We start from the raw sequence: 13,789 nt of genomic DNA on the forward strand, positions 1-13,789 counted from the left end.
ATGCCAGCAGTAGCTGTGTACTCATTACTTTAATATAGGGCCATTCATGTATCCCAGAGAACAGCCTTTTGATGTATTAATTTGAGTCATTTAGCAGATGCTCTTCTCCAAAGCGACTTAGAGGTGCAATTAGCGACAGATTTTTCACCTAGTCGGCTCGGGGATACAAACCAGCAACCTTTCGGTTACTGGCCCAACGCGCTGAACCGCTAGGCGACATGCCTTGTATTGTTATGAACAACAGAATAACAGGGTCTGTTCTTCCTCTCCCCAGGGCTTTGTGGTTGCTGTTCTATACTGCTTCTTAAACGGAGAGGTAAGAGCCACCCTGAGTTCACACACTCCTGTTATAAACACACTGCACCTGGTTAACACCCTGAGTTTACACACTCCTGTTATAAACACACTGCACCTGGTTAACACCCTGACGTTTACACACTCCTGTTATAAACACACTGCACCTGGTTAACACCCTGAGTTCACACACTCCTGTTATAAACACACTGCACCTGGTTAACACCCTGAGTTTACACACTCCTGTTATAAACACACTGCACCTGGTTAACACCCTGAGTTTACACACTCCTGTTATAAACACACTGCACCTGGTTAACACCCTGAGTTTACACACTCCTGTTATAAACACACTGCACCTGGTTAACACCCTGAGTTCACACACTCCTGTTATAAACACACTGCACCTGGTTAACACCCTGAGTTTACACACTCCTGTTATAAACACACTGCACCTGGTTAACACCCTGAGTTTACACACTCCTGTTATAAACACACTGCACCTGGTTAACACCCTGAGTTCACACACTCCTGTTATAAACACACTGCACCTGGTTAACACCCTGAGTTCACACACTCCTGTTATAAACACACTGCACCTGGTTAACACCCTGACGTTCACACACTCCTGTTATAAACACACTGCACCTGGTTAACACCCTGACGTTCACACACTCCTGTTATAAACACACTGCACCTGGTTAACACCCTGACGTTCACACACTCCTGTTATAAACACACTGCACCTGGTTAACACCCTGAGTTTACACACTCCTGTTATAAACACACTGCACATGGTTAACACCCTGAGTTCACACACTCCTGTTATAAACACACTGCACCTGGTTAACACCCTGACGTTCACACACTCCTGTTATAAACACACTGCACCTGGTTAACACCCTGAGATCACACACTCCTGTTATAAACACACTGCACCTGGTTAACACCCTGACGTTCACACACTCCTGTTATAAACACACTGCACCTGGTTAACACCCTGAGTTTACACACTCCTGTTATAAACACACTGCACCTGGTTGGTTAACACCCTGAGTTAACACACTCCTGTTATAAACACACTGCACCTGGTTAACACCCTGAGTTCACACACTCCTGTTATAAACACACTGCACCTGGTTAACACCCTGAGTTTACACACTCCTGTTATAAACACACTGCACCTGGTTAACACCCTGAGTTTACACACTCCTGTTATAAACACACTGCACCTGGTTAACACCCTGAGTTTACACACTCCTGTTATAAACACACTGCACCTGGTTAACACCCTGAGTTCACACACTCCTGTTATAAACACACTGCACCTGGTTAACACCCTGACGTTCACACACTCCTGTTATAAACACACTGCACCTGGTTAACACCCTGACGTTCACACACTCCTGTTATAAACACACTGCACCTGGTTAACACCCTGAGTTTACACACTCCTGTTATAAACACACTGCACATGGTTAACACCCTGAGTTCACACACTCCTGTTATAAACACACTGCACCTGGTTAACACCCTGACGTTCACACACTCCTGTTATAAACACACTGCACCTGGTTAACACCCTGAGTTCACACACTCCTGTTATAAACACACTGCACCTGGTTAACACCCTGACGTTCACACACTCCTGTTATAAACACACTGCACCTGGTTAACACCCTGAGATCACACACTCCTGTTATAAACACACTGCACCTGGTTAACACCCTGACGTTCACACACTCCTGTTATAAACACACTGCACCTGGTTAACACCCTGAGTTTACACACTCCTGTTATAAACACACTGCACCTGGTTAACACCCTGAGTTGACACACTCCTGTTATAAACACACTGCACCTGGTTGGTTAACACCCTGAGTTTACACACTCCTGTTATAAACACACTGCACCTGGTTAACACCCTGAGTTCACACACTCCTGTTATAAACACACTGCACCTGGTTAACACCCTGAGTTTACACACTCCTGTTATAAACACACTGCACCTGGTTAACACCCTGAGTTCACACACTCCTGTTATAAACACACTGCACCTGGTTAACACCCTGAGTTTACACACTCCTGTTATAAACACACTGCACCTGGTTAACACCCTGAGTTTACACACTCCTGTTATAAACACACTGCACCTGGTTAACACCCTGAGTTCACACACTCCTGTTATAAACACACTGCACCTGGTTAACACCCTGAGTTTACACACTCCTGTTATAAACACACTGCACCTGGTTAACACCCTGAGTTTACACACTCCTGTTATAAACACACTGCACCTGGTTAACACCCTGAGTTTACACACTCCTGTTATAAACACACTGCACCTGGTTAACACCCTGAGTTCACACACTCCTGTTATAAACACACTGCACCTGGTTAACACCCTGACGTTCACACACTCCTGTTATAAACACACTGCACCTGGTTAACACCCTGACGTTCACACACTCCTGTTATAAACACACTGCACCTGGTTAACACCCTGAGTTTACACACTCCTGTTATAAACACACTGCACATGGTTAACACCCTGAGTTCACACACTCCTGTTATAAACACACTGCACCTGGTTAACACCCTGACGTTCACACACTCCTGTTATAAACACACTGCACCTGGTTAACACCCTGAGTTCACACACTCCTGTTATAAACACACTGCACCTGGTTAACACCCTGACGTTCACACACTCCTGTTATAAACACACTGCACCTGGTTAACACCCTGAGTTTACACACTCCTGTTATAAACACACTGCACCTGGTTAACACCCTGAGTTGACACACTCCTGTTATAAACACACTGCACCTGGTTGGTTAACACCCTGAGTTTACACACTCCTGTTATAAACACACTGCACCTGGTTAACACCCTGAGTTTACACACTCCTGTTATAAACACACTGCACCTGGTTAACACCCTGACGTTCACACACTCCTGTTATAAACACACTGCACCTGGTTAACACACTCCTGTTATAAACACACTGCACCTGGTTAACACCCTGAGATCACACACTCCTGTTATAAACACACTGCACCTGGTTAACACCCTGAGTTTACACACTCCTGTTATAAACACACTGCACCTGGTTAACACCCTGAGTTTACACACTCCTGTTATAAACACACTGCACCTGGTTAACACCCTGAGTTTACACACTCCTGTTATAAACACACTGCACCTGGTCAACACCCTGACGTTCACACACTCCTGTTATAAACACACTGCACCTGGTTAACACCCTGAGTTTACACACTCCTGTTATAAACACACTGCACCTGGTTAACACCCTGAGTTTACACACTCCTGTTATAAACACACTGCACCTGGTTAACACCCTGAGTTTACACACTCCTGTTATAAACACACTGCACCTGGTTAACACCCTGAGTTTACACACTCCTGTTATAAACACACTGCACATGGTTAACACCCTGAGTTCACACACTCCTGTTATAAACACACTGCACCTGGTTAACACCCTGACGTTCACACACTCCTGTTATAAACACACTGCACCTGGTTAACACCCTGAGTTTACACACTCCTGTTATAAACACACTGCACATGGTTAACACCCTGAGTTCACACACTCCTGTTATAAACACACTGCACCTGGTTAACACCCTGAGTTCACACACTCCTGTTATAAACACACTGCACCTGGTTGGTTAACACCCTGAGTTTACACACTCCTGTTATAAACACACTGCACCTGGTTAACACCCTGAGTTTACATACTCCTGTTATAAACACACTGCACCTGGTTAACACCCTGAGTTTACACACTCCTGTTATAAACACACTGCACCTGGTTAACACCCTGAGTTCACACACTCCTGTTATAAACACACTGCACCTGGTTGGTTAACACCCTGACGTTTACACACTCCTGTTATAAACACACTGCACCTGGTTAACACCCTGAGTTTACATACTCCTGTTATAAACACACTGCACCTGGTTAACACCCTGAGTTCACACACTCCTGTTATAAACACACTGCACCTGGTTAACACCCTGAGTTCACACACTCCTGTTATAAACACACTGCACCTGGTTAACACCCTGAGTTCACACACTCCTGTTATAAACACACTGCACCTGGTTGGTTAACACCCTGAGTTTACACACTCCTGTTATAAACACACTGCACCTGGTTAACACCCTGAGTTTACATACTCCTGTTATAAACACACTGCACCTGGTTAACACCCTGAGTTCACACACTCCTGTTATAAACACACTGCACCTGGTTAACACCCTGAGTTCACACACTCCTGTTATAAACACACTGCACCTGGTTGGTTAACACCCTGAGTTTACACACTCCTGTTATAAACACACTGCACCTGGTTAACACCCTGAGTTTACACACTCCTGTTATAAACACACTGCACCTGGTTAACACCCTGAGTTTACACACTCCTGTTATAAACACACTGCACCTGGTTAACACCCTGAGTTGACACACTCCTGTTATAAACACACTGCACCTGGTTAACACCCTGACGTTCACACACTCCTGTTATAAACACACTGCACCTGGTTAACACCCTGAGTTTACACACTCCTGTTATAAACACACTGCACCTGGTTAACACCCTGAGTTTACACACTCCTGTTATAAACACACTGCACCTGGTTAACACCCTGACGTTCACACACTCCTGTTATAAACACACTGCACCTGGTTAACACCCTGAGATCACACACTCCTGTTATAAACACACTGCACCTGGTTAACACCCTGAGTTTACACACTCCTGTTATAAACACACTGCACCTGGTTAACACCCTGAGTTTACACACTGACTTTACATGAAGCTGGGTTAGGGTTAGGAGGGCAGTGTGTTAAAGGCCCAGTTTTTCAAAAGTGATCTATCTGGATCTCGCTTATCGGATAGGATTGAATGCATAGAAATAGAATGAATAGAACAGAAGTCCAAATTCAAGTCAAAGATTTGTCAGTTATATTCATTCTATTTCTACGCATTATTGTCCGGTCATGGGGTCGAGTGTGTCACGATCGTCGGGAACAGAGGACCAATGCGCAGCGTTATTTGCGAACATGCTTTTATTTATGATTACACGAACAAAATAACAAAATCGATACGTGACGTCCAAAGGTGCAAAACACAAACCTACACAGGAACAAGATCCCACAAATACTGTGGAAAAACAGACTGCTTAAATATGGTTCCCAATCAGAGACAACCAGCAACAGCTGACACTCGTTGCCTCTGATTGAGAACCACTCTGGCCAACATAGAAACACAATAACTAGAACACCCTAGAAACACAAAACTAGAACAACACAAAGAACACTCACACCCTGGCTCAACATACAAGCGTCCCCAGAGCCAGGGCGTGACAGAGTGCTGCAAGGAAAGACCTAGTTAAGCTGCAGCTGGCCCAGAACAGAGCGGCACGTCTTGCTCTTCATTGTAATCAGAGAGCTAATATATCTGTAAATACTATGCATGCCAGTCTCTATTGGCTAAGAGTTGAGAAGAGACTGACTGCATCACTTCTACTTTTGATAAGAAACATTAATATGTTAAATTCCAAATTGTTTGCATAGTCAACTTACACACAGCTCTGACACACACTGAGCCCACCAGACATGCCACCAGGGGTCTTTTCACAGTCCCCAAATCCAGAACAAATTCAAGAAAGTGTACAGTATTAAATTGAGCTATTTTAGCATGGAACTCCCTTCCATTTCATATTGCTTCTTGATCTGCGGTCTCTTCTGAGGCTACCTGAGGGGAACAGAGTTATGTGCAGAGCCAATAGCCCAGTGCAGCGCTGGGACAGTTTCAATCACAGAGAGAGAGACTGTACTGCCATGGCCAGGATCACTGTTCAAATCAAATCAAATCAAATCAAATTTTATTGGTCACATGCGCCGAATACAACAGGTGCAGACATTACAGTGAAATGCTTACTTACAGCCCTTAACCAACAGTGCATTTATTTTAAACAAAAAAGTAAGAATAAAACAACAACAAAAAAGTGTTGAGAAAAAAAGAGCAGAAGTAAAATAAAGTGACAGTAGGGAGGCTATATATACAGTAAAATAAAGTGACAGTAGGGAGGCTATATATACAGGGGGGTACCGTTGCATAGTCAATGTGCGGGGGCACCGGCTAGTTGAGGTAGTTGAGGTAATATGTACATGTGGGTAGAGTTAAAGTGACTATGCATAAATACTTAACAGAGTAGCAGCAGCGTAAAAAGGATGGGGTGGGGGGGCAGTGCAAATAGTCCGGGTAGCCATGATTAGCTGTTCAGGAGTCTTATGGCTTGGGGGTAGAAGCTGTTGAGAAGTCTTTTGGACCTAGACTTGGCACTCCGGTACCGCTTGCCGTGCGGTAGCAGAGAGAACAGTCTATGACTAGGGTGGCTGGAGTCTTTGACAATTTTGAGGGCCTTCCTCTGACACCGCCTGGTATAGAGGTCCTGGATGGCAGGGAGCTTTGCCCCAGTGATGTACTGGGCCGTACGCACTACCCTCTGTAGTGCCTTGCGGTCAGAGGCCAAGCAGTTGCCATACCAGGCGGTGATGCAACCAGTCAGGATGCTCTCGATGGTGCAGCTGTAGAATTTTTTGAGGATCTGAGGACCCATGCCAAATCTTTTTAGTCTCCTGAGGGGGAATAGGCTTTGTCGTGCCCTCATCACGACTGTCTTGGTGTGTTTGGACCATGATAGTTGGTTGGTGATGTGGACACCAAGGAACTTGAAGCTCTCAACCTGTTCCACTACAGCCCCGTCGATGAGAATGGGGGCGTGCTCAGTCCTCTTTTTTATCCTGTAGTCCACAATCATCTCCTTTGTCTTGGTCACGTTGAGGGAGAGGTTGTTGTCCTGGCACCACACGGCCAGATCTCTGACCTCCTCCCTATAGGCTGTCTCATCGTTGTCGGTGATCAGGCCTACCACTGTTGTGTCGTCGGCAAACTTAATGATGGTGTTGGAGTCGTGCCTGGCCATGCAGTCATGGGTGAACAGAGAGTACAGGAGGGGACTGAGCACGCACCCCTGAGGGGCCCCCGTGTTGAGGATCAGTGTGGCAGATGTGTTGTTACCTACCCTTACCACCTGGGGGCGGCCCGTCAGGAAGTCCAGGATCCAGTTGCAGAGGGAGGTGTTTAGTCCCAGGATCCTTAGCTTAGTGATGAGCTTAGAGGGCACTATGGTGTTGAATGCTGAGCTGTAGTCAATGAATAGCATTCTCACGTAGGTGTTCCTCTTGTCCAGGTGGGAAAGGGCAGTGTGGAGTGCGATAGAGATTGCATCATCTGTGGATCTGTTGGGGCGGTATGCAAATTGGAGTGGGTCTAGGGTTTCTGGGATTATGCTGTTGATGTGAGCCATGACCAGTCTTTCAAAGCACTTCATGGCTACAGACGTCAGTGCTACGGGTCGGTAGTCATTTAGGCAGGTTATCTTAGAGTTCTTGGGCACGGGGACTATGGTGGTCTGCTTGAAACATGTTGGTATTACAGACTCAGTCAGGGACATGTTGAAAATGTCAGTGAAGACACTTGCCAGTTGGTCAGCACATGCTCGGAGTACACGTCCTGGTAATCCGTCTGGCCCTGCGGCCTTGTGAATGTTGACCTGCTTAAAAGTCTTACTCACATCGGCTACGGAGAGCGTGATCACATAGTCGTCCGGAACAGCTGGTGCTCTCATGCATGCTTCAGTGTTGCTTGCCTCGAAGCGAGCATAGAAGTGGTTTAGCTCGTCTGGTAGGCTTGTGTCACTGGGCAGCTCGCGGCTGTGCTTCCCTTTGTAGTCTGTAATAGTTTTCAAGCCCTGCCACATCCGACAAGCGTCAGAGCCAGTGTAGTATGATTCAATCTTAGACCTGTATTGACTCTTTGCCTGTTTGATGGTTCGTCGGAGGTCATAGCGGGATTTCTTATAAGCGTCCGGGTTAGAGTCCCGCTCCTTGAAAGCGGCAGCTCTACCCTTTAGCTCAGTGCGGATGTTTCCTGTAATCCATGGCTTCTGGTTGGGGTATGTACGTACGGTCACTGTGGGGACGACATCATCGATGCACTTATTGATGAAGCCAGTGACTGATGTGGTGTACTCCTCAATGCTGTCTGAAGAATCCCGGAACATGTTCCAGTCTGTGCTAGCAAAACAGTCCTGTAGCTTAGCATCTGCGTCATCTGTTCAGGTGCTTAAAGGGACAGTTTACCTCACTTTAACCCTTTACAGTTGTTGCAATTGGCCTACATGGATAGGGATAAATGGAAATGTCTTACTGAAGAAATATAAAAATAATATGCATAAACATGGTAGCAATTGAAAGGGAAAAGTTTGGAGTTAATAGGAAAATTATACGACCAAAGATGAGTACACAACCGTTCACCTGACACAAGACTGAATCCAAACAAAACTACAATACTGAAAGCGCGAACCACCACACTTAACAATCGCAAGGTGACTGGGAATATGGTAGAATACGAACAGTGTAGTTATTCCCTCCGTAAGCAATCAAACAGGCAAAACATCAGTACAGAGACAAAGTGGAGTCGCAATTCAACAGCTCAGACAAGAGACATATGTGGCAGGGACTCCAGACAAACACAGATTACAAAGGGAAAACCAGTCACGTCTCGGACACCGACGTCTCGCTCCCGGACAAGCTAAACATCTTCGCCCGCGTTGAGGATAACACAGTGCCACCGACGCGGCCCGCTCCCAAGGACTGTGGGCTCTCGTTCTCCGTGGCCAACGTGAGCAAGACATTTAAGCGTGTTAACCCTCGCAAGGCTGCCGGTCCACATGGTATCCCTAACCTCGTCCTCAGAGCATGTGCAGACCAGCTGGCTGGAGTGTTTACGGACATATTCAATCTCTCCCTATCCCAGTCTGCTGTGCCCAATTGTTTCAAGATGTCCAACATTGTTCCTGTACCCAAGAAAGTAAAGGTAACTGAACTAAATGACTATCACCCCGTAGCACTCACTTCTGTCATCATGAAGTGCTTTGAGAGGCTGGTTAAGGATCATATCACCTCTACCTTACCTGACACCCTAGACCCATTTCAATTTGCATACCGCCCCAATAGATCCACAGACGATGCCATCGCACTGCACACTGCCCTATCCCATCTGGACAAGAGGAATACCTACGTCAGAATGCTGTTCATTGACTATAGCGCAGCCTTCAACACCATAGTACCCACCAAGCTCATCATTAAGCTTGGGGCCCTGGGTCTGAACCCCGCCCTGTGCAACTGGGTCCTGAACGTCTGACATGCCGCCCCCAGGTGGTGAAGGTAGGAAACTACACCTCCACTTCGCTGATCATCAACACAGGGGCCCCACAAGGGTGCGTGCTCAGCCCCCTCCTGTACTCCCTGTTCACCCATGACTGCGTGGCCAACACGCCTCCAACTCAATCATCAAGTTTGCAGACGACACAACAGTAGCAGGCCTGATTACCAACAATGACCAGACAGCCTACAGGGAGGAGGTGAGGGCCTGGCGGAGTGGTGCCAGGAAAATAACCTCTCCCTCAACATCAACAAAACGAACGAGCTGATCGTAGACTTCAGGAAACTGCAGAGGGAGCACGCCCCCATCCACATCAACAGGGCCGCTGTGGAGAGGGTGAAAAGCTTCAAGTTCCCCGGCGTGCACATAACTGACAATCTGAAATGGTCCACCCACCCAGACAGTGTGGTGAAGAAGGCGCTCAGGAGGCTGAAGAAATGTGGCTTGGCCCCTAAGACCCTCACAAACTTTTACAGATGCACAATTGAGAGCATCCTATTGGGCTGTATCACCGCCTGGTACGGCAACTGCACCGCCCACAACCGCAGGACTCTCCAGAGGGTGGTGCAGTCTGCCCAACTCATCACCGGGGGCACACTGCCTGACCTCCAGGACACCTACAGCACCCGATGTCACAGGAAGGCCAAAAAGATAACCAAGGACAACTACCACCCGAGCCACTGCTTCCATCTCAAGGCCATCAGACTGTTAAATAGCCATCACTATCCGGCTACCACTCAGCACCTTAGAGGCTGCTGACCTATGTACATACAGTCGTGGTCAAAAGTTTTGAGAATGACACAAATACTAATTTTCACAAAGTCTGCTGCCTCAGTTTTGATGATGGCAATTTGCATATACTCCAGAATGTCACGAAGAGTGATCAGATGAATTGCAATTAATTGCAAAGCCCCTCTTTGCCATGAAAATGAACTCATGTCAGTGATTATCTCGTTAACACAGATGAGAGTGTTGACGAGGACAAGGCTGGAGATCACTCTGTCATGCTGATTGAGTTAGAATAACAGACTGGAAGCTTTAAAAGGAGGGTGGTGCTTGAAATCATTGTTCTTCCCCTGTTAACCATGGTTACCTGCAAGGAAACACGTGCCGTCATCATTGCTTTGCGCAAAAAGGGCTTCACAGGCAAGGATATTGCTGCTAGTAAGATTGCACCTAAATCAACCATTTATCGGATCATCAATAACTTCAAGGAGAGAGGTTCAATTGTTGTGAAGAAGGCGTCAGGGCGCCCAAAAAAGTCCAGCAAGCGCCAGGACCGTCTCCTAAAGTTGATTCAGCTGCGGGATTGGGGCACCACCAGTGCAGAGCTTGCTCAGGAATGGCAGCAGGCAGGTGTGAGTGCATCTGCACGCACAGTGAGGCAAAGACTTTTGGAGGATGGCCTGGTGTCAAGAAGGGCAGCAAAGAAGCCACTTCTCTCCAGGAAAAACATTAGGGACAGACTGATATTCTGCAAAAGGTACAGGGATTGGACTGCTGAGGACTGGGGTAAAGTCATTTTCTTTGATGAATCCCCTTTCCGATTGTTTGGGGCATCCGGAAAACACCTTGTCCAGAGAAGACAAGGTGAGCGCTACCATCAGTCCTGTGTCATGCCAACAGTAAAGCATCCTGAGACCATTCATGTGTGGGGTTGCTTCTCAGCCAAGGGAGTGGGCTCACTCACAATTTTGCCTAAGAACACAGCCATGAATAAAGAATGGTACCAACGCATCCTCCGAGAGCAACTTCTACCAACCATCCAAGAACAGTTTGGTGACGACCAATGCCTTTTCCAGCATGATGGAGCACCTTGCCATAAGGCAAAAGTGATAACTAAGTGGCTCGGGGAACAAAACATCAACATTTTGGGTCCATGGCCAGGAAACTCCCCAGACCTTAATCCCATTGAGAACTTGTGGTCGATCCTCAAGAGGCGGGTGGACAAACAAAAACCCACAAATTCTGACAAACTCCAAGCATTGATTATGCAAGAATGGGCTGACATCAGTCAGGATGTGGCCCAGAAGTTAATTGACAGCTTGCCAGGGCTGATTGCAGAGGTCTTGAAAAAGAAGGGTCAGCACTGCAAATATTGACTTTTTGCATAAACTTAATGTAATTGTCAATAAAATACACTTATGGAATGCTTGTAATTATACTTCAGTATACCATAGTAACATCTGACTAAAATATCTCATAACACTGAAGCAGCGAACTTTGTGAAGACCAATACTTGTGTCATTCTCAAAACTTTTGACCACGACTGTAGACATGGAATCACTGGCCACTTTAATAATGGAACACTAGTCACTTTAATGTTAACCTATTGCTTTCCTCATCTCATATGTATATACTGTATTCTATTCTACTGTATTTTAGTCAATGCCACTCCGACATTGCTCGTCCTAATATTTTATATATTTCTTAATTCCATTCTTTTAGATTGTGTATTGTTGTGAATTGTTAGATATTACTGCGCTGATGGAGCTAGGAACACAAGCATTTCGCTACACCCACAATAACATCTGCTAAATATGTATGTGACCAATAAAATTTGATTTGACATCACTGTTGATTTGATGGGCATTTTACATGTACTGTTTTTTTGCCTGGTTTGTTGATAATGAAATCTGAAAATACTTTGGATACATTCAGTAACAGAAGACTCTTCCTGGAAAATGTGGAGTAGGTGCAATATAAGACCCCAAAATGCCAAGGGTTTTGAGAGGACTAACTGGTGTCTCCAAGTGGCCACACACCTCTCCAAAGTGTGCACAGTTCCTAAGCAATTTCAATACACTTTTATAACTAGAAGAGTCTTCAACTATAAAGTACTTTTTTGCACTCCCCTGTTGAGGAACTAAAGCAAACACACTTGTAGTTTCGTTTGGAACAAAAACCTTAATCCGCGTTGTCACAATTACTGTTGTTTACGCAATCCAAAAGCGGTCCATTATTAAGCGCAATCTGGGTCAGGTGGGCATTATTTGAAAGCTTGTTCTAATTTAATTCAGACAGATTGTAATTTTCATAGAAAGGATTCATGAGGAGCCGCCTTCAGGGGTCCATAAAGTTGTACCCATTCCAAAATGGACCTGGGGCTTTCCCATCCGGACCCGATATACATAAATTATTTAACAAAATATATATGACCAGTTCCGAATAGATCCGAGGACAACTAGACCCATTTTGTGTATACCTGATCGGATCAAGACCCGGTCCGATCCAATCTGAGTGAGGGACGCAGCATAAAAGTAAAACTTTAAGCTACTTTATTAACTGGAGCTGATAAAGTGCGAGGGAGAGGAGGTAGAGAGGTGATGGGCAGGGCTGTGTGTAGGCTGCTGGGAGGAGGGAGAGAGAGAGGTGATGGGCAGGGCTGTGTGTGAGTGACACGAACAGGGAGGAGGGAGGGAGAGATGAGAGACAGCAACCAACCAAGCCGACTCGCGCTTTAGCAGACTAGCCATAGCTAGGTTATTGATACAATTTCTTTTTCAATTCAAGGGCCTTTATTGGTATGTTCACATTGCCAAAGCAAGTTAAATGGATAAACAAAAGTGAAATCAACAAAGTGAACAAATAAATAACAAGTTCCAAAAGAATAAAGACATTTCAAATGTCATATTATGTCTATATACAGTGTTGTAACAATGTGCAAATAGGTAAAGTAAAAAAAGGGAAAATAAATAAACGTAAATATGGGTTGTATTTACAATGGTGTTTGTTCTTCACTGGTTGCCCTTTTCTTGTGGCAACAGGTCACAAATATTGCTGCTGTGATGGCACACTGTGGTTTTTCATCCAGTAGATAAGGGAGTTTATCAAAATTAGATTTGTTTTCAAATTCTTTGTGGGTCTGTGTAATCTGAGGGAAATATGTACCTCTAATATGATCATACATTTGGCAGGAGGTTAGGAAGTGCAGCTCAGTTTCCACCTCATTTTGTGGGCAGTGTGCACATAGCCTGTCTTCTCTTGAGAGCCAGGTCTGCCTACGGTGGCCTTTCAAAATAGCAAGGCTATGCTCACTGAGTCTGTACATAGTCAAAGCTTTCCTTAAGTTTGGGTCAGTCACAGTGGTCAGGTATTCTGCCACTGTGTACTCTCTGTTTAGGGCCAAATAGCATTCTAGTTTGCTCTGTTTTTTTGTTAATTCTTTA

The 13,789-nt window shown here is 45.6% G+C and overlaps 1 protein-coding gene across 1 annotated transcript in view; it reads left to right on the plus strand.

Annotated features, from left to right (window-relative positions):
* The window catches only part of LOC311143070 (vasoactive intestinal polypeptide receptor-like), a gene marked incomplete at its 5' end in the record, with an annotated part of 262,368 nt that overhangs the window by 246,038 nt on the left and 2,541 nt on the right, over nucleotides 1-13,789 (plus strand). The window contains one exon of the mRNA XM_084178882.1: nucleotides 275-316. Within this exon, the coding sequence (XP_084035008.1) occupies nucleotides 275-316 (42 nt within the window). The remainder of the gene's footprint in view (nucleotides 1-274; nucleotides 317-13,789) is intronic.

Source organism: Coregonus lavaretus (genome assembly GCF_964263955.1).
Source record: "Coregonus lavaretus genome assembly, chromosome: 2".
Classification (NCBI taxonomy): domain Eukaryota; kingdom Metazoa; phylum Chordata; class Actinopteri; order Salmoniformes; family Salmonidae; genus Coregonus; species Coregonus lavaretus.